Below are 22,078 nucleotides of genomic sequence, written 5' to 3'. Positions count from 1 at the left end.
AACAACAACTCACTGTCCCAAAGTCCACATTTAGAGCAATAACAAAAAGTCTACTACCTATTTTGTGCATCAGCAACATAGGACTGGCGGTAACAAGTGTGAGGTGAGAGTAGAGGGGAGGTTACGCATCAGGCCCACTGGGCCCCGAGTCTCAGGGTGGCAGTGATGTGATGATTATCTGCTTCCATTTCCACATAGCACCCATTTTCCCCTAATGACATGGTCTTTGGAACCTAACCACGTCAGAAAGCAAGGAGTGCTGTACTACCCTACGCCCCCAGGTACCCGGGTTCGGTCTGCTTTTCAATTCCTTTTTCAGGATTATTATGTAGAATTTCAACAAACCAGCCTGCAATCATGGGATGGGAAGGGGAGAAATCTGGGAGCAATGCTATCTCTTTTCCTCTGCAAATGGTTTCTCAGATGACTCCTGAATCGTGATTGAGTGTAGCTCAAACATAACACACGGAAACAACAATGAGATATCCTCTCACCCCAGGAAAAACTGCCAAGCCCAACAAAGCAGTGAACGACAAATGCTGGGGAGGAGGTGGAGCTGGCGGAGCTGTCGTGCACTGCTGGTGGGAGTGTGAAATGGCACAACCACTGTGGAAGGTGGTCTGGCGCTTCCTCAGAAAGTTAGAAATACCATCTGACCCACTACTGGGAATATACCTCAAAGAAATCAAAGGTGGACATAGAAGAAATGTCATAAATTCCAGAATTTATTACTGCCTTATTTTTAAAACTTACTTTAAATGTTTATGGCCTTATCAATAAAGTCCTCCAAAGCACTACATGATGTGAAAATTCAGCCCCCCCCGCCAACATGGGGAGTAGATTTAACACTTAGTACAACCACTGAGGGCAAAATCTGAGGTCACTTAATTTTCTCCAAATGCCTTGTGGTTTTTAGGAGAGAAAAATGTTTCATTTCTACACCTATCAGGCTGACGTATTGGTACCTGATGAATCTTTTGAGTTTCCTGAGAAATGTCATTAATTCCTGAGACAACCTTGGAGCTAATATTTCATATTGATAGCCGGATGCTTGTGCTTTTTCCAAATCTCCCCACTTGGAAGAGTTGGGCTGCAGCCAAGTTTTCTGTTCTTTGCGCAGTGACACGAGCAAATGGGTTAATTCACCTCTAATGAGCTACTGTAGCTGCTCCTCAGAGCAAAGTCTGCTCTCAGGAAATGGAAGGTACGGTTTGTTCATCGCTACCACCTAACCCTGGACTCAGCCTTTTGTTGATTTACTTTCATGCAAGATACGTTAAAAAAAATTAAATTAAAAGATCAAGAGATCTGTTCAAGCTTAAGGAGGATGATGGGCAGGACATTGCTGTCCCCACAGAAAACACCGCAGACTCCACAAGTGGTGCTCGAGGCAGCTCCTCAGGGCACACTGAGTGGACCACGGGGAGGAGGGACATCAGAGCTGACCCGGGGGTCCTTCCCCCTGAAGGTGAAAACCCGAGTCAGCTACTCTCCATGGGTGTGTGGGGCTGTAACCTGCAGCAGCAGGAGGCTGCCCATCTGTCTCTCCTGAAGCTGCTAGTGGCTTCAAATCGCAGTGCAGCTTGACGCAGACATTACACCCACAAGGCTCCCAGGGGAAGGGAGAGGGCGTGTTGTTGCGGGCACTGCTGTTCCCTGCAGTTGTGTTGATTCTGACCCAGGCGAGACCCTGTGTATTACAGAGCTACTGTAATCTGTAGAGTAGAACTGCTTCCAAGGATTTACCTCTTTTCCTGGTGGCCTAGTGGCAAGAAGCTGTCCTGCAATCTCCAAGGCATGTGGTTGAGGCCACCAGTGCTCTGTGGGAGAAGGATGGGCATCTCCTCTCATGCAATTAACTGCCTCAGAAAACCTGCCCAAGGGTCAGCTAAGGGTCAGTTCCAACTCGACAGCACATAACATTATTTATGAAGGCAGGTCACCTTGTATTTTCTTCCACTGTACTGCCAACTTTTCAGTTAGTTTACAAATAGTAATAAGCTCTGGTTAAAATGCTTGGCTGCTGTCAGCATGGATCACAGTGTGCACACAGCAGCCTCTCTGCAAGAAGGAGGCAATGTGTTCTGTAAAGATTTGCAGCTTCTGAAAGAGTATGGGCCAGTGCTACTCTATGGATGGGGTAGTCAGGTGTCACACTGACTCAGCAGCAGGGCGTTGAGTTTTGGCCAGGACCTCTGTGGAATAAGAACCTCTTTAAACATCTAAAGAGCAAAGATTCCACTTTAAAGACTGAGATACACCTGCACTCAGCCATGAGATTTTCTATAGCGTCACATGCATGTGAAAGTTGGACAGTGAGTATGAAAAACCAAAGAAGAGTCAGCTCCTTTGCGCTGTTGTGCTGGTGAAGCGTGGTGAATATGCACATACTGCCAACAGAACAGAAATCCTCTTAGAAGAACTGGATGCTGCTTACAGGCATGATTTTAGGAGAGGCCAGACCTTTGAAAAGGGCGTCATACTAGGAAAGGTTGGAGATCCCTGAAGGAGAGGAAGACCCTCAGTGAGACAGTTGACTCGGTGACTACACCCACAGGCTTCCTCAAGGCAGAGACTGCGGATGACACAGCATCAGGCAAGGTCTCCATGTTGCATGTACGGGTCGAGATCTAGCCGACAATACCTAACAACCACCACACAGGCCTGGGCGGGCTGGGATGCTTGTTTTCAGATAACATTTACTAGAAATAGTGTTTCTCACCTTTGGTTGATGGCGTTTTTTAACAGCTCCCCAAAGGGTCTCAGTGCACAGTTAAGGCCGAAAGCCACCGCTTTTGAGTGGCTTTCAAGCTTGCAGTGCGTGAGATTCACCCCAGAGCTTCGCTTCAGAAAATCCCTGTGCCCGAGCGGTGCCCGCTCCTGGCTGGCTCCGATCTCGAGACCTTCGTGGCTCAGGAATTCTAGTGCGTCACCAAGTCTGAACATGGCAAACTTGGAGAAGTCACAGCAGAATGTTTGGGCTCTTACTAAAATGCAGTTTGTGGTTCAGGACGCCTGGTCTGGTTAATGGTTTTTCATGTCTAACTGAGGCCCAGATGATGTCTATGCTGCTATTGAAAGGGTCTCCTTAACCAGTGTCAGCAGCACCACTTAACCTAAAGAATGAGGTCTCCTGTCAGGACTGCCACATCCTTAGAAACTGCAGTTCCTGGTCTTCTTCAGCCAGTTAACCTCCCAGCCCGCGTACCTCATTGTCACACTCAGCCAGGACCTGATCATATTCACTCAAAGCAACCAGGAAGATAATGGAGGTGACACTTTCAAAGCAGTGAATCCATTTCCGTCTTTCAGATCGCTGGCCACCAACATCCACCATCCTGTTCAACAGAAACAGAGAACACGGAAAGGACAGGCTTGACGCCTCACTGTGTGGAGAGGTGGGGGGTCATCATGCCATGAAACTGGAGCTTCAGGGGAGCCTCAGTGCCCTTTAGAAGTGAACAGATCCTGAGAGCCATGCTCTGCGCTCCACTGCAGGCAGCAGGGAGCCCTGGCTGCTTCCTACTAAGGGGCGAATCACCAAATATACATGGGGGATTAGGGCAGGTGTGGTGGAGACCAAGGTGGACTGCCTGCCCAGGGCCCTGGTGGCACAGAGGTCTAAGCACAGGGCGACCAACCGAAAGGTCAGCAGTTCAAATCCATCAGATCCTCCATGGATGCAAAATATCTGTGTCTTTAAGTATTTGTAGTCTTGGAAACCATAAATGAGTGGTTCTGTGGATTTTATATATATCTACAAGCTCATGTGATTTTTATATGCAGTTTGCATCATTTTTTAGTTTGTATCTTTTTCTTTTTTAAAAGAGGGACCCCTTTTAAAGAAGTAGAGAAATTTGCTTTTGAGAAAAGACGGGGGTGTGGGGGTGTGTGTTGGGGTGAGGGGTGTGTGTGTGTGAGAGGATGTGTGTGTGCGAGGGGGGTGTATGTGTGTGCAGGTGTGTGTGTGCACGCGCGGGTGTGTGTGCGCATATGTGTGTCATCAAAACCAAACCCACCGCCCTTGAGTGGATTCCGGCTCATAGAGATGGTCTTCCATCAGCTGCAGATCCTTATGGGAGGAGACTGCACCAGAGAGAGTCCCCCCCATTCTGGGATTTGAGACCCATCACAATCCTGAACAGCAACCTGAGACAGAGGACCCATCTCCCCTAAGACAGAGCCTCTGTTTAGGAATAAAGGGAGCGGGTGCCTTCTGTAGGGTTTCACCCTGCAGACCCAGAGGCTGCCCATCTCCAGGAGTCCAGTCCATGAGCAGCTCCATGGGAGAAAGATGAGCAGTCTTCTCACGTTCTATTTACAGCCTTGGACACAGACTTGGTGGTGAGTTGGAAGCAACCTGAAGGTGGTGAGTTTGAGTTTTGTCTGGATTTTTTTGAGTCGGAATAACACAGCCATTTAAACATGGATTCAAGAAGTGTGCAGCTAAAGGGTCTCACAAAGGTGAATGTAATTACACTCACTAAATTGTGCTTAAAAATGGTTCCAACGACAGATGTTTGCTATACACTTAAAAAAAAAATGAAAGCAGTTGCGGGGATGAGGGCCCCTTATCTGGGAACCTCCAAGTGCAGGCAGACAGACTCTCAGTGGACTGGGGGGTGGGGGGGCGTCTCACCGGAAGATGATGTTCTCCAGGTCAAAGGGGTACTCGATGATACCAGTTGTGGGCACTCGGACCCGAAGCACGTCCTGCTGCGTTGGCACAAAGGATGGAGTGGCGATTCGGTCAATGTCGGTCAGGTAACTGGGATGCAGAGAGAGAGAGGAGGGAGAAATGTCCATCCTACGAGAGGGATGTCACCCTAGCTCGCAGAGGCCCCACAGACAACCACCGAACCAGCCCCTGGCCAGGCCCCCCACCCCTCTCACCAAGGCCTTGCAGAGAACATGGAGTGGGGTGCAGTCCTGAGACCCCCAGAAATGTGCGTCTTAGGCCATACATCTTCCCTGTTCCAGGCTGGGCAGATGCCACCCAGTGCCTGGCGAGGGCGGTGGTAGTGTGACAGAAACAAGCTGCAGGCGGTGGTGATGAGGCTGATTTCCATTTGCCAGGCCCCCTGGGAGCCCTCTCCCTCCCACACACCCAAGTCCACAGAGAGGGTATAACGTGGGTCCTGCTCTGCACAGCTTCTACCCAATGAGCTAGCGTTTCCGAGATGACAACCTCATTGCCATCGATTTGGAACTCACAGCTGACGGTCCCTCCAGCAGGTGTTAGGAGGCTGTGAGAGGCACTGGAGAACACTCCCCAGCTTTCAACCGCCTGACCACACTGCCATGCAATGGACATAAAACAAGCACGGGGGGAATTTTCTCATAGTCACAACTACATAACGCTTTTCTGTTAAAGATGCCGGACATAAAATAACCTAAAATCTATATCTTGGATTATTGCCACCCTATTTTAAACTCCAAGATTAAAACCTATCCTTTTATCTGTGGTAAAACCAGATGACACTTTTTTTTTTTTAATTGAAGGCCTACTTTAAAGAAAGGCATTTAAAGAAAAAGCAGGCACCGGGGCCTGGTCAGCATTGGAGGGAAGGCGCTGACTCCTGGTCCAGGCACGACGGGCCCACAGTCAGAGCACAGCCTCCCCAACACCAGGAGCTGAGGGGATAGAGGACGCCAAGAGGCCACCAGAGAGCTCTGGACACAAGGAGCTGAGGAAGAAAGGCCGAGATTCCGCCCCCCACCCCCTTTTTAAAGGGATATGTGTCCATACTGAAGGGAAAATCAGTTGTTCTCAAGTTGATTTCAACTTATGGGGGTCACATGTCAGAACAAACAGTGGCCCATAGGGTTCTCATTGGCTAGGGTGTTTTTTGGTTGGTTTTTTGTTTTTAAAGTAGATTATCAAGCCCGTCTTTCAATGAACCGTTGTGTGGACTTGAACCCGCAGTCTTTGAGTCGACAGTCAAATGCACTGTTTCAATATCCAAGAATGTCCTAGTAAAAGCAGCCCAACTATCAGCAACCTCCACACAATGCACTGATTCCATCTGCAATGCTTTCCTGAGGGCCGGCTCCTAGCTAAGCTCTCGCTCAGCGTCCATCGGTGTCTGCTACCCGGCACCACAATGCATATGGTGCTGGTCATTCCTGCTCCATCACCACTGCATGTTATGCTGATATAAACGCCGCATGTGCTGGCTCCCCAGCAACATGAAGTGACATAAGTGACCAATCGACCTGTACTGGCCTCACCCCCGGCTGTCCAAGCCCTCACAGCAAAGCATGGCTAGTTTTGGTCGCATTGGCAGCAACACAGCAGTCATGCAGCAAATGCTTGCTGAATGGGCAGACAGCATAAGCAGCCAGGCCTTGCAGAGGTTCTTCTCTGAGTTTTCAGGTCAGTTCAAGCAGCACTCATTTAGCGTCTCTCGTACGGAAGTGACGGAGTTAAGCAGAGCAAGGAACACACAGCAAAAACCCTGCCTGGTCAGCCTCACATTTCTGTTATAGACTGACAAAGGAAAGGGATCCCCAAGCACCGAAGAGGATACAATAAAAACACCACCAGCTGCTTCTGCGCATTCACCGTGGGCTGACAAAGAACAAACAGGTCTGTCTTAGAGGAAGAGCAACCGGGGTTCTCCTGAGAGGCAGGGATAGTGAAACTGCTTAGAAGAAAACATCAACACTGGGAAAGGTGTGAGGAAGAGAGGAAGCCCCACAACAGGCTGGATGGACACAGTGACGGTGACACTGGGCTCCAGAGGTGGTGAGGATGGTGCAGGACAGGGTGCCATTTAGATCTGGTCACAGAGTCTCAGTTCCCTGCGTATTGTGCTTAACTCATGGGACATCACAACAGCAGACACTTGACATATACCGTCAAGTGAGTCCTCACCAGGCTTCTTTTATAGCCAAGAGAATTAAGACTTAACAGTGGACCCTCAGCCATCGGGTAGATTCCAGCTGGCAACCCTCCTCTGTCTTTCCGGGAGGAAACTGTCCATTTTCCTCCTGTGGAGCCCGTGGTGGATTCGAACCACTAGAGAACTGCCTCTAGGGTTGGCAGTTGTGGATACACCACAAGTGCTCCCTGTAATAGTACTAGAGGGTTGTTGTTAGGTGCCATCGAGCACGACTCCCAGTGACCCTATGAACAGAGCTGAACTCTATCCTGTCTTGTACCATCTTTATCATCTCTGATATACTTGATCTCATTGCTGCAACCACTGTGTCACTTCAACTCACTGAGGGTTTTCCTTTCTTTAGTTAACCCTCTACCTTTCCAAGCATGACGTCCTTTCCTAAGGAATAGACTCACCTAACAACATGCCCAGAGTATGTGAGATGAAGCTTCACCATCCTTTCCTCTAAGGAGCACTTTGGCTACACTTTCTTTGAGACATATATTTGTTCTTTTGGCAGTGAATGAGATGCTCAATGCTCCAAAACCACAGCTCAAAGGCATCGATCTTTCTTCTGCCATCCTTAGTGTCACACAGCAGTTGATGAAAAGAGCAAGGCTTGACTCAGGCACCTTTTAGACTATAAACTGACATCACTGCTTTTTAATACTCTGGAGAGGTCCCTGACAGAAGACCTTCCCAGTGCAATACTTTTTTTTTTCTTTCTAATTCTTGACTGCTGATGCCAAGGGTGTTGATTGTGGATCCAAGGAAGATGAAATAATGAATAATCTCAAACTTTTCTTCATCTCTCATGGTTTTGCCTGTTGGCCCAGTGGCGTGGATTTTGTCTTCTCAAAGTTGAGAAATAGAATCCAAATTGCAGGTTGTAGTCTTTGATCTCCTAGAACAAATGTTTCAAGTCGTCCTCACTTTCAGCAAGCAAGGTTGTGACAACTGCATAACAAAGATTTTTGATGAGTCTTCCTCTAATTCTGCTATCATATCCTTCTTCATATTTTAAAAATATCAGAGAGCTGGTTTGAGGTTCTCCCTATAATATTTCTTTCACACATTTGCTGTTCTGGAAGAGGGAGGTGAAAATAGCTCCATGAATTTTGACAATCTTTAGAGTGCCCATGACAAAGTGTCCTTGTGTGACTCTCAAAACAGGTCCCACAGGGAGGGACACAGTGAGTCAGGGCACAGAACGAAGCCTGGCACAGCTAGCAGCAAGAGAAAACACATCTGGAATGAGATTGGAGACGGTTGTCCTGACCTCAGGTTATGAGTGGCCTTTGCAGGCTGCAGACCTGCAGAAACAAAGGGTGGGGTGCAGGGCTGATGGCAAGGAGGTGGTTACAGGTGGAGAGCAGGCAAGCTGACCGCCCTGCCTGCTGAAGATAAGAGGACAAGTACTTATCCAGGAGACAACTGGCAATGTCCAAGCTAGGGTACATGCGCACGGCTGCCCCCAGGAGCAGGCATACTGCTGCTGGAATTCTGGACAGGCAGGAGCAGAGGGCTGGAGGCAGATAGCCAGAGGGGCAGCTGGGAGCAGATGGCCACAGGGACCACGAGGGCAGAGGGCTGCAGGAGCTGCCAGGAGCAGGTCAAGCCACAGAGGTCTGATGTTGCTATGGTGACAGGAAGGAAACCAATTTCAAGATGCTGCAGAGGTAGAAGGACTCCCCGGGTGGTGCAAATGGTTGATACGTCAGTGCTAACCCAAAGGTTGGAGGTTCAATTCTACCCAGAATCCCTGCAGAATCGAGGTCTGGAGAAGTACTTCCCAAAATCATCTACTGAGAGCTCTACAATACAGTTCTCTGACAGAGAAGCGGGCTCACGAGTCAGAGTGGACCGGGCAGTGGCTAGTTTGTGTTCTGTTTCTCACTGGAATTGGAAATCGGGAGCCACGGACTTGAAGTAGAAACAAGGCCACGTAACTCTCGTGTAGAGCCCTGTCTGTGAAGGACAACTTCAAATGCAAATAGATGGATTGCCAGTCTGTCTTCAGAGCCCTTCACCTCCTCTCCACAGGCCTGTTGTGTGCATGGCAGGACCTGCAACTCTGGCTTCTGTCCACTAGATGTCAGTAGCACCTACCCAGCTGGAAGGACAAAATGTTCTAAACCAAATGCCTGTGAGTCGATTGCTCACAACAACCCTCCTCTGGGTGCAGAGGCTGTAGATAGTAATAAGAGGAGACGACCCATCTCCTCCCAGGGAGCCAGAGGTCAGCCTTTTGGTCAGCAGCACATCACTCTACGCCCCATGGCACCAGAGCTGCCCTCCACCAACATCTCTGGACACTGACATGACCAGGGGAGGGGACTGAGTCACCTAGAGACCGAAGAAGAAGGCAAGGGCCTTGTGTCTTGCTGGCTCTGAAGGCTTGAACATTGCCCAGGTTGCCATTTTCTGTCCACCACCCTTGCCCCTCTCTATAGGCCTCCTGAGGTTCTTGCCCAGTTTTCCGAGCACTGAGCCAGCATCAGTGCAGCTGGGACTATGGCAAGTGGCCCTTGCCAGTTGCCAAGACCTTCACAGAGTAGACACCCTACTGCTGCCTCCCCAACTCAGAGATGCTCCAGGCTCCCCAGCTCCCAGTGGCTCCAGGGATGCTTCCTTCATCGCCTTTCTATGCTGGCCCAACACCTTATGCCTCCTATTTTATACCTTCGCCTTGCCTTGCTGTGCTCTGCACCTACATGCTCCTGCCATCAGACTGGCTTAGCTGGCCAGGATTAATGCGATCCCTCAATCTGGAACAAGTGCCAAAGGCGGGCCAGGCATCCAGCTGGGGGCAACACTCTGCAGACACCAGGTGAACCACCTGCTCAAGAGCAGCTCAGGGCTGGCAGAGGGAAGGACCGATCTGAGGACGGATGGTCAAGGTTCTAGAGGATGATGATGGTGGTGGGCACAGGAGACAGAGCTGAGCTGTGAAAGCAGGAGTCGCTGACTGAGGCAGCGCCGTGAGCAGACCATTAGCCCAGTAACCTGGTGGACATGCTACCCTTCCGGAAATTCAGTGATTAATGATCCAACTAGGGGACAATTTGCCTGCAGGAAAGCCCAATCCCTTTTACTTTAGGAGATTCATGATTGAAAACGAGCTATTTATGCAGCCAAAAGTAATGTAGACTTCAGCTGAGAGGCCATTGTGGTTTCGTGGCAGAACTGTCCCCTAGTGCGTGCAGGCCCTACGGTGTGGAGTTCCTGTTCATCTGACAGTTGGAGAGTGACTCCGGAACAGAAGAGACAGAACCGTGCCTTTGAGCTGCTGTGCTGGTGGAGAGCACCGACGATCCGCGGACTACCAAGAGCCAAAGGAGCCTGACCTGAGGAAGAGCGACCAGGCTCCTCCTCACAGGCAGAGCTGAGGACACTTTTGGGCATATTGTCAGGAAGAGTCAGTTCTTAGAAGAAGACATCACGCTGGGAGAAGTGGAAGGTCAGTAAAAGAGAGAAAAACCCTGAACAAGACACAGAGACTGTTAACAACAGAGGACCCCTGGGGAGATCGGAGCTGGGTAGGGTAAGGCAAGGTTCAGCTCTGTTGTTCATAATGAGTCATAGTGGACTACGCAGCACTTAACAATATCAGCATGTGGGAGACCTGAGTTTGATTCCCAGCCACTGCACCTCACGCACCACCCACCTGTCAGTGGGGCATGCATGCTGCTTTGAGGAGCCTGCAGACTTAGAAAGGCCTGCTGATTGAACAAAAATCGGTGAAAACCCGCAGGCCCACCAGGCCGCGTTTAGTTGTATTGTGTGTGGGGTCACCACGATCAGGAGGCTGACTCTCCGGGCAGCTAACTCAGGCCTTAGCAGGCAGTCACTGAACTAAACATTAAAGAGACAAGGGGCCTCACGGACTGGGCCTCCTTCACCAGCAGATCTCCGCAATGCCGATCATGGCCTCTAGAGGGCAGCACCCGACCTGCAGCGGACAGTTCACCACGTTGCTGCAGCTCTCAGGTCTGACTGCAGGACAAATCGACCTGGGGTCTTCTGACCAGGAGAGGAGGGAAGTGGACGCTGGGCCAGGCTCACTCTCCCTTTACATCAGATCGTTTAGCAATCCACCAGGGATCAATTCCTTCAGGGAGACCAAGTTTGAGCCTTTCCTTGGAACTGAGCTGTAGAGCAGGTGAGGACAGGTGGGTGTCCTCCTGGGAGGTCCAGGACCCACTGGTTGATGAAAGAGGTTTAGAAGGTGCTAGGCAGATCGCTCACCATGGTGCAGGTGAAACCTCTGTGCTCAGGTGACTGGGTTACAGTGCCATTTGCAGGCTAAGATGGACTGAGGAGATGGTCATGACAACTGACTTTCCAAAACCCACTAACAGAAGCCGCAGGGACGGCAAGACCAGTCAGGATGAGGTGGCCTTAGCTCTGTTGTCCGTATCACCTCGCCTGAGACCCTAATAAGATGGAACACTGGACAGGAATGGGGGCCAGGGAAGCGAGAGGAAAATGGCGCCCTTCCTTCATGGCATGGCCTCTGGCCACCCCTTTCAACAAGTGCTGTCCACTCCTGGTAGGGCACAGGGGATGCTGGCCCTGGCCGTGCTGCCCACAGGCCCGCAGCCCTCGGACAGCGGCCACTCTGACTTACTATTTGGCGGAGTCGGACAGCTGGTACTCCCTTCTGCGGTCGTAGCACTCCTGGATGCCCGGGTCCTGCCACAGTTGCTTGATGGCCTCTACCTGGGTCCTGGACAACTGGGTCACTTTGTCCACTTCCACTGCCTTGATGATCTGGGCGTTTTCCTACGTAAAGAGAAAAGATTTATCCATTAGGGGAAGGGCAGGAGGCCCTTGGTCTGTGATTAGAGAGGGGATGTCAGCACCCACCGTGTCCCCAAGGCCGAGACTCAAGGACTGTCCCTCAGAACCCGGGCCAGTAACACCAGCATTCAAGGTCCTGTCCTTGAGAGAGAAACCAAACAGTTACCTAAACTAACATGACAGCTTGTTGACAAGCTTAGTCCTCTCAATGTTTGCGTGGCTAACAGTGCACTTTAAATGGGCCTTTACAACCCTTGCCAACTCGGGGGGCGGGGGGAGTGACAGAGCTGTTTGCTCCCCCATCTCCACCCTCCACTTCAACCCAGACAACAAGATGCGCTATGCTGGGAGAAATGCAAAACAGTGATCGATAATAATCCAATAGCCTGCTTTTAGGTACCATTATGTACTAGCGATCAAAGACCAGTCCCACTGCATCCCCAGAGCCCATCCCATGTCTCTGGTTATGACAATATTACATTTTTTGTTGCCATGGTTGTTAAAGAATTAATCCACTACATTATTGCTCTATTACTACAGTACTTGTTAAGGTCACTGTTACTGCAATTATTACAATTACAGTAGTTATTGTTTATCGTCCACTTACGACGTGCAGAGGGTTTTACACGCATCACCTCCTCCAACGTGTGGAAGCCTGGCACAAGGCCAAAACTCTCCCCAAACATGAAAGTATGGAAATGGAATCACCACTTTTCCTGTGTTGCCTCTGTAGCAGGATGTCAATCTAGAAGTGCAGGGTGCATAACCACGGGCCCCTGGGAAGCAAGAGTGATAAAACACCACCTCACATACTTTGGGCTTGTTATCACTGGGAGCTGGTCCTCAGGAAAACACATCACGCTGAGAACAGTGGAGGGCCAGGGAAAGAGAGAAAAACTCTCAATAAAATGGGCCGGCATGTCCTGTTATAATGGGCTGCGACAATGCCACACAACAGCACATTGGAGTTGTGAGGATGGTGTCGGGCGGCATCACTCTCAACTCAGGATTCCTAACATTAGTGACATTTTTGAGACTGAGTAGTGATTAAAAAAAAAAAGGAGGGGAAAAATTGAAGGCTTCTACTAAGTTCCTAATAGTGTTGTAACTGATAATGTTGCAATTCGATGTAGAAAGCTTTCATGAAACAATTTTGTTGCTAGCATTCTAATCTAAGAAGAATGAGAATTCCAGAACACTTAATTGTATTCATGCTAAACCTATACAAAGACCAGAAAGGAGTAGTCAGAACAGAGCAGAGAAACACTGCAAGGTTCAGGATCAGAAAAGGTGTTCATCAAGGATGCATCCTATCACCATATCTTTATAATGTATATGAAGAACAGGCCGTTTGGGAGGCTGGACTTTATGAGGAAAAATGTGGCATCAAGATTGGAGGAAGACTCATCAACAACCTGTGTTATGCAGATGACACAACCTTGCTTGCAGAAACTGAGCAAGACACGAGGCATATGTTGCAGAAGGTCAAGAACTGTAGTCTTCAATATGGATTGAAGCTCAATATCAAGTAAACAAAGATTCTCACCACTGAGCCAAATGGCAGCTTCATGATAGATAGATAGATAGATAGATAAGAGATTGAGATGGCTGATAAGGTCAGCTTGTTTCGTTCCACAATCAATACTCTTGGCATCAGCAGTTAGGAAATCATAGGACGAATTGCAATGGGAAAGTCTGCTGTTAGGGACCTCTCCAGAGTACTGAAGAGCAATTGTATCAGTCTGGAGACTAAGGTGTACCTACTTCTAAGCATCAGAGAAATGGACAATGACTAAGGATGATAGAAGAAAGATCAATACCTTTGAATTGTGGTGCTGGATAAGAGAGTTGAACATACCATGGACTGTCAGGAGAACAAATAGGTTAGTCTTAGAGAGAGTGAAACCAAGCTGCTCCCTTGGAGGCAAGGATTTTGAAGTTCTGTCTCACATGGTTTGGGCACATGACCAGGAGGGATCAGCCCTTGGAGAAGGACATCACACTTGGAATGGTGGAGGGACAGCACAGGAGAGGAAGACCCAGATGAGATGGATTGACATGGTAACTGGGGTACTGGAATTAGGTGTGTCAAAGTTAGTGAGATTGTCTCAGGACAGGACAGGGTTCTGAGCTGTTGTACATAGGGTCACTATGAGCCACAAGCGACTTGATGGGATATAACAACAAAAAAAAATGACATTTTAAGCAATTTCTAACCATATCAGTAGTATTCTAGAATTAGAATTGATAATAAACATTGCTAAGGGCTTCATGGTTTGGGGGATGAGTGTGATTACCACACCAGGCGGCACCAGCCCTGTCCCCTGCTGACCAGGAACCAGAGCTCTGAGTTTTAAGCAGAGAAGCAGGACTTCCAGGGTCATTGCTATGTTACTGGTTTCAGTGCTGTCATTTGTGAAACCAGCTGGTGATTTTTTCAAGACAGTCTACTTATCAACTAGAAAGCAACATCCAAACGAGTGTTGAGTTAGTCTTCTGTAGCTGGGATGTAATAAAGAATTCTTGCTTGCAAAAGAAAAGACTTCCATCATCCTTAAACCACACTGCTAATCTCACCCCCATGGCTGCCCCATGGCCCATAGCAAGTTTGGCCACTGAATGGCAAGAGTGGTTGGGCTTGTGTGAAGGAGGAAGGCTGGTCTGCTTCCTTCACGACTCCAGCCACTCTACTCCAAGTTCACATTAGTTAGCTCTGCTCTCTGCTAGGAAAAGATCTATTTTCCTCAGAGTCAGAAATGGCTTCAAGTCATTATAGGTCCTTCAAGTCATTAAGGTCCTTGGCAGCAGATCTGTTCAGAGCCATGTATTATTTGGTTTCTTCATTGCTGCTCCTACGGGAGTTGATTGTGGACCCAAATTAGAGGCAATCTTTGACAAATTCAGCCTTTGTTTCTTATCACAATGCTGTTTATTGGTTCAGCAGTTATTAAGCCAACTTTTCATAATTAAATTTAGGGGCGCTGCATGACAGACTTGTCATGATATTATTTGTCCGTAGGTCTCAGATTCTAGGTTCTAGTGTCAGATTCACATGCATATAAAACCCCCAAAACTTATTGCTCTTGACTCTGAACTGACTCACAGATGACCCTCCAGCGAGTTTCTGAGGTGGTAGATCACACAGGAGACTGCCCATCTTTCTCCCTCGGAACTGCTGGGATCTGAACCACCAGAGTGTACCCCATTTTGGGGTTAGCAGGGCAGCTTGCTATAGACAAGGCTACCAGAATTCCCTACCAGAGTGTTTGACAAATAAAACGTTTCTTCTAAGGACGGTCAATACACGTTTGTCACAGGTATAACATGCATCTAACTAACAGACACAAAATCCCAAGAAAATAAGAGCAGAATAATAAACAAATGATCTGGTCAGACTCAAAGGAGCCAGAGGCCAGCAATAGACTTTGTAGGTGGGCCTTGGCCAACTTGTCTTTCTATCTGTGCCCTGGGGACACTCAGCGGCATTGCTTTCTGAGACACAAGTCTGTCATGCAGCGCCCCTAAATTTAATTATGAAAAGTTGGCTTAATAACTGCTGAACCAATAAACAACATTGTGATAAGAAGAAACAAAGGCTGAATTTGTCAAAGATTGCCTCTAATTTGGATACACAATCAACTCCAGTAGGAGCAGCAATGAAGAAACCAAATAATACATGGCTCTGGACAGATCTGCTGCCAAGGACCTTAAGTACTGAAGAACAAGAACGCTGCTGAAGACTGTATCTTCAGTTACATGCATTCAAAAGGCAGACAGCGCATAAGATAGACTTCTATGGAACCGCTCCTGTTGGATGGGCACTGTGGCTGCAGAAGGGGCAGAGATTGTGAGATTGGCACAGTATCGGGCAGCATGAATGAAGGGCAAGAGGGAGAGAAGTTGGAAGATTTTGGGCTGAAATTATTTTATTGGGGGTCAGGAATCTCAAGGGAGTCATTATTAACAGGAGTGGACACAGCAGATAAACCCAGCCACGTTTGCAAACAATGAGCTAATCGCTGGCTTTCCCCTTTCTTCTTCTCAAACAAACCTCCATTTTAATTGCTTTGAAGGGGAAACACAGAGAACAGATGTTGTGCATGTGTGTCTCTCTGAGAGATTCCCAGGGTGACATGAAAGGAGCTGGGAAGAAATGGTGTCTCGGCGGGTGCGCGGTGGCGGGCCCTGCGGTGCGCACTCGGCCCCGCCAGGGGGCGCCCAGCCGCAGGCAGAGAAGGCGGCGCGGGCGCGCACACAGCTCCAGGCCCGGAGGCTGGGAGGAAAAGCTCCCTCCAGGCCCCCAGCCGGCGCGGCCCTGTCACGGAACAGGCCATCTTCGTAAACTCTATATCCAGTCCTGCTGTCTATACAGTCGACGCTGACTGCCATATTCGTTCAAGTGTCTGTTCTTATACTTGCAGAGGCTGAAATCCACAAGCTGCTTCCTGGAGAAAGATGGACCATCTCCTGCAATTTACTAAAAACCAAAAAACTTCTAAACAAACCCCTCAAAATCACCCCTCAAAGTCAGAGGAGTTTGAACTGACCCCAAGCTGACCCTCTAAGGAGTTGTTTTTGTCTTTTTTTTGAGGCTGAGAAATCAAACCCACTGGTGGATGTTACCCATCTTTCACCCTTATAGAGTTCCTGGTGGATTCGAACTGCCAGAGTGGGGCCTTTGGGTTAGCAGCGCAATTCCCTGCCAACTACCGTCAGCTTTGAGTCGGTTCCAATGAGTGGACTTGGAGAAGTGACAAACATAAGTACTTCACTACCAGCTCAAAGGCTAGGAGTGAAAGGTCACCAGAAGGCAGGCCTAACAATCAGCTTCCTTTGTCACAGCCTTGAAAATCTGATGAAACAGTTCTCTGCACATATAAGACTGGCTGGATTTGAGCTCAACTGGCAACAACAGCCATTCTGATATGTACCACCCATACACTTCAAACTTGGTGAAAAGAGGCAAGATTAAAACACAGAAAGGAAGTTCCTTTAAACATTTCTGACTTTTACACAATAATCTCTACCTAGTGTAACAAGTACATCAAGATCCAAACATTCACTTCAAATTATGTTGTTGTTGATTTTCATGGAGTAGAGCACGACTCATAGTAACCATATAAACAAAAGGCCTGAAGCCCCTCTACAACTATGGACATTTTTCCAGAGGCATGTGGTTTAGGAATTGGATGCCACTCCTGCTTCCAAAAAGTTCAAATTATATTAAACAAAAATCATGTAGCAAAACATCAAGCTCCCACAGGTTTTAAAACATCACAAACATTTACAATATAAATGATGGGGGGGAGAATCAGCTTTGTCTTGTCTTTTCTTTTTCTAGCTGTGCCTGACAGAGTATTTTTGTAACTATTTTGTCTACCATTTTTAGTTGTCCCTAGTGAGACTGTTTATCAAGGTCTGCCTGATGAGAGCCATGGTCTTCTCAACTCATTGATAATGCATCTGAACATTGGACAATTAATAAGGATGATAGAAGAAGAATCAATGCCTTTGAGCTGGGGCGTTGGAGAACTGAATATCACATGGACTGCTAAGAGAACAAACAGCTATGTCTTGGAGAAAATGCAACCAGGGTTTTCCTTTGAAGTGAGTGTAGAGCAGCTTCACCTCCCATCCTTTGTCATGTTGTCAGCAGGGACCAGTGTTTGAAAAGGACGTCATGCTTGGAAAGGGCGCAGGCCTCTCACAAGATGAATTGACACAGTGATTGTAACAATGTGCCCACGCATATGTAGGTGGAACAGGACTGGGCAGGGCACAGAGCTGCTGCTCGGATGGTCACTATGGGTTGTGGTCCACTAGACAGCATCTAACAACAACAGTGGGAATGTTGGTTTTCCTGATTCTTATTTTTTTCAGTTTGTGGTTTTTAATTTTGTTGTTGTGTACCATAGAGTGGAAACCGACCCATAGCTGACCCTCTGGTGGGTTTTCAGAGGCAGTTCATCCACGGGGGGAGATTGCCCATCCTCCTGCAGAGCACATGGTGGCCTCGAACAGCATGTCTTCAGAACTGCAGCACAGCTTCTTGCCACGATTGTGATGAAATATATGACACAAACATTTTGCCATCTTAGCCATTTTTATGTATAGGATTGAGTGACATCAAGTGCATTCATCATGTGTACTGTCACCAAAGTTTTCCACCCCAAACAGAAACAGAGGTCCTCTTAAGCCACTCACTATTGCCCACTCAGTGGCTAGCCCCCTGGGGTTACTAATTAACTTATGTCTTTGTGCATTTGCCTGTTCTAGGTATTTCTTATAAATGAGATAATACAATATGAGCTCTTTTGTGTCTCACTTGGCATAATGTTTTCAAGGTTCAGCCGTGGCTTAATGGAAATCAGAACTTCATTTCTTTTTACAGCTGAGTAGTATTCCATTGTCTGGATACACCACACTGTGTAGGCCCATTCATCTGCTGATGGACATTTGGATTGTGAAAGTTGCTGCGCTGAACATTAGTGCATAGGTATCTGCTTGAATGTGTATCTTTAAGCCTCTTCGCCTCAGGAGCGAAATCCCTGGGGTGTATGATTTTCCATTTCCAACTTCAGCTGATCAATTTCTGCCTGCTCTAGCTACTCCTGCAGACAGTGGAGATGCCACTGAGCCACTCTTGCCCCTGGCTCCCCCTGCCCACTCTGCAAGCATTTCTGCCTCTCATCTAAGGCTGTCAAAATGTTCCCACATGAACTAGCAACGTGATTACTGCAACCTGATGGCTTGCTCTGGACTGAACGATGTTTGTGGATACAGATACTCAAAGTTTCCAAGTTGAACAGAGGATCCTTCAGCAAAACGGGCAGGCCTGTTTCCTCAGAGCACTGGTCCGATAGGGATGGGAAAATCAGCAATTGACTATCTAAAAGAGGGATATTAGCATGAGGCATGAAGTAGCTGGCTTACACACTTCCACAAAAGTAGTTGTTGGTGGGATGATTTTAAGAGAGGAAAAGAAATCCCATAATATAAATGAACAAAATACAATGTAAATGAAGGAGTATATGAAACACAATGAACATTTGTTTTTTAAAAAAGAGAAAAGAAAATGTTCCCACAAAGACAATCCTCAACCATACTCAGAATAGAAAAACCAAACTTTTCTTACCCAAATATTGAAAGTATTAAATCTTTACCTACAACTTTATTTCTCCTCCATTCTTTGTCATACCCTTTCTCCTTATCTTTTCTCCAATAAAAAGAAACAACTACCAGAACGCACCATTGAGGTAGTGTTGACACCAAAAGGCGTGTTTGTAATCTTTTTCTATTAGTTAAAATTTCAGCCAGTTTCACTAAATGATTCCATCCAAAGATTCATGTGACAAATTATTTCGGCCACATGCTTGTGGTTACAGTGCGTGCTAACAGTGCCCTGAGGGATGAAGTGTGCTGACCTCCTCCTGCCCCACCTGCCAAGCGGTGACTTTGTTTCCCAGGATTCTCCTCTGTGGGCTTCGGGCTCAGGGCTTATGCCCTCTGTGGCTGAGATGGCCCCGACACAGGACCTCAAGGACCACAGGACGAAATGCCGCTTTCTGCACCATCATTCAGCATTATACTCAGCTAATTGCCATCGAGGCTGAACCGACTCACAGCTGGTCCTCCAGCAGGTTTTCAGAGGCTCTAAATCACGGAGGAGGAGATGGTCCATCCTTCACCCACAGAAAAGCTGGTGGATTCGAACCACTGCCTTTCGGATTGGCAGTACAACTAACTTCCCACTGCTAGGCAACCAGAGTGGACAATATTCTGTTGTGATCCATGTGTGGGTCTAAATTAAGAAATAGATTGCCATGCCTTTCTTCCTAGTTTGTCTTAGTCTAGAATTTCTGTTGAAAACTGTGCACCATGGGTGACCCTGCTGCTATTTGAAATATTGGTGCACTATCTTCCAGCATCATAACAACACAGCTGGGCAGACCAACAGGAAGTGGGGTTAGGGCTGAACACAGAGAAACGTGCATGAGATCCAGAAGGAGCTGCCATGAGCTGAACGGCCAAACGCTTCCGCACTCGGACATGTCTCGGTTGATCTTCGAGTCCACTTCGCTGGAGTGGGCGGCACCCGTTGTACCCCAGCTCCAGCCAGAAGATCCTCCCTCCGCTTCTCCAATCTGGCTAGCTTCCTGCACTGTGCTGGGCAGACGGTGCTGGTCCACAGGAACAGGGGGTGCCTCCTTCTTCGAGAATTTGGCCATGTTGTCCAGATGAGGGTGGTGAGAGACAGATGCAGACTCCCACCCATTGTCCTTGCTCTGTCCTGCTTCCCATCAGCTTTGACTCTGAGCACAGCACTGCTGACCCGCAGGGGCTTCACACAGGGCTGCACCTTACATTACAGCCTTTGCAGCACCAACAGTGGCTGGAGGTGCAAGGCCTACAATTACGCCTTTGTTCCATGGCCACGTTAAGCGGCTCTAATTCCCTCATTAAAGCAGAACTAATCCACAGGAGAGCCCATTTGAGTTAATTTAGCTCCTGAGAAGGGCAAATTCTCCTCTGATCATGTTCCCAGGAGATGCAGGAGCCAGGCCTCCGCCGGTGGGCACTGGGTGGTCAGACCCATTGCAGTGCCCATAATCACACACCTACTCCGGGTCACAGACAGGCCGTCACCTCTTCATCTCCGACAGGCCAGGCTATGTTGGCCAGGTGGGCTCGGCCACATCACCTCCACACGACAGTCCATCTTCTGAGGTGGTACGGGGGCCCCTGGGTCGGGCAAACAGTTGATGTATTCAGCTGCTAGTTGAAGAGGTGGAGGTTCAAACCCACTTCGAGGTAGCTCGGAAGAAAGACCTGGCAATTGCTTTTTCAACTGTCAGCCACTGAAAACCTCTGAAGTCCAGTCCTACCAGGGTGTACATAGGGCACCACGAGTCAGAGCTGACAAAACCAACAGCAGCTAGGAAAGCACTGGGTCTCCTCGGGTCCCATGTGAACCCTGAACACCTTCAAGGTGGGGTTTACCAGTCAGCCTGTGGACACGTGTTTACTGCAGCTTTATTCATAATAGCAAAAGAGATGCAAACAGTCTAAGTGCCCATCAAGAAACAAATGAATAAACTATGGTACATCCACACAATGGAGTACTCTGCAGGATTGAAAAAACAATGGTGAAATCGTGAAACACCGCATAACACGTAATCTAAAGGACACTATGCAGAGTGAAATCAGTCACAAAAGGGCACATATTGCATAAAACCACACAGAATTACCAGGGAGGGGAGGGGGGAGTAAGAAAAAGGAGTTAATAAACACTTATTCATACACATGATGGGAAAGAATACATGGCACAAATAGATGATCAGACGTGTATATTGTAATTAATGTTATGAAAAAAATGTGCATGAGTGGTTGGGAAAAGAATATGTTTTGTAAGCCTTCACTCAAAGCATAATTGAAAAAAAGTACAAAAAACAAAAAACCAAACCCCCAAAACCCATAAGTGATTCTATTTGGACAACTGAAACTGCTTCTCAGAAAACATATTTTTTTGGAAGCAGTTTAATAGTTTGTTCCCTGAGCTCAGGTAACATGGGCACACCACGTGGCAGGATGGGGTTTCGTGTTCCCATTAGCGTGCTGCTCCTTCCCTTTCACCCCTTACTGAAAGGAATTCTTAGCTTTCTTTTTTAATTTTGGTAATATAACACCACCATGTTGATAATTTGTGCATGCAATATTCAATGACAGTAATTACATTCACTAAGTTGTGCAACTGTTACAACCACACATTTCTACAGCTTTTCAATATCCAGAACATAGGTTCACAGCTCTTAACAAATGCCTAGGGAATGCTGATGGTCTACTGGTTAGGGGGCTGTCCTGCTAACCCCAGAGCTGTGCTCCTCTGTTGGTTTGAATCCACAAGCAACTCTGTGGGAGAAAGACGGACCCTCCCCTCCTGAGTGATTTATGGCCTCAAAAAACCTGGAGGGTCAGCCAGGAGTCAGTTCCAGCTCATGGAATTGAGCTTTGCTGTCTTTTGCTTTGGGGTTTTTGGGTTGTTGTTGGTGGTGTATTTTTTTTAATTACTGTTTTTAATAAATGATTCTCCATTTCCCCTTCCCCTCTAGCCTTGGGAACCTCTGATAAACTTTGATCTCAATACACTTATCTATTTTAGCTTTATAATAGTGTCTTATAAGAAGAGTCAGCTTCATTTATCAAGAACTCTTGCATGGATCTCCTTATAGAAGCTACAGAGCTGCTACTGGCCACTGGCAGGGTCTCCACCAGGACTCATCTGCCTCTCTTGATGGTGCCAGGAACCTCTGTGGTCAGGCCTATGATGAGAAAACCCAAAAAGGACCAGGATTCTGCAGGGAAGTCTCTCTCTCTCTCTCTCTCTCTCTCTC

At 47.8% G+C, this 22,078-nt stretch overlaps 1 protein-coding gene across 1 annotated transcript in view; it reads right to left on the bottom strand.

The window, feature by feature from the left end:
* Positions 1-22,078, bottom strand: part of GNA14 (guanine nucleotide binding protein (G protein), alpha 14) — a 250,715-nt gene that overhangs the window by 3,585 nt on the left and 225,052 nt on the right. Inside the window, exons 3-5 of the mRNA XM_006891988.1 lie at positions 11,515-11,669; positions 4,640-4,768; positions 3,209-3,338 (exon numbers count right to left, since the gene is read on the bottom strand). Coding sequence (XP_006892050.1) covers positions 3,209-3,338; positions 4,640-4,768; positions 11,515-11,669 — 414 coding nt within the window. The remainder of the gene's footprint in view (positions 1-3,208; positions 3,339-4,639; positions 4,769-11,514; positions 11,670-22,078) is intronic.

Source organism: Elephantulus edwardii, unplaced genomic scaffold (genome assembly GCF_000299155.1).
Source record: "Elephantulus edwardii isolate Elephantulus edwardi_28Jun2011 unplaced genomic scaffold, EleEdw1.0 scaffold00108, whole genome shotgun sequence".
In the NCBI taxonomy this organism is placed as follows: Eukaryota; Metazoa; Chordata; class Mammalia; order Macroscelidea; family Macroscelididae; genus Elephantulus; species Elephantulus edwardii.
The sequence above is the reverse complement of the archived record's forward strand: the minus strand, read 5'-3'. Positions and strand labels throughout refer to the sequence as shown.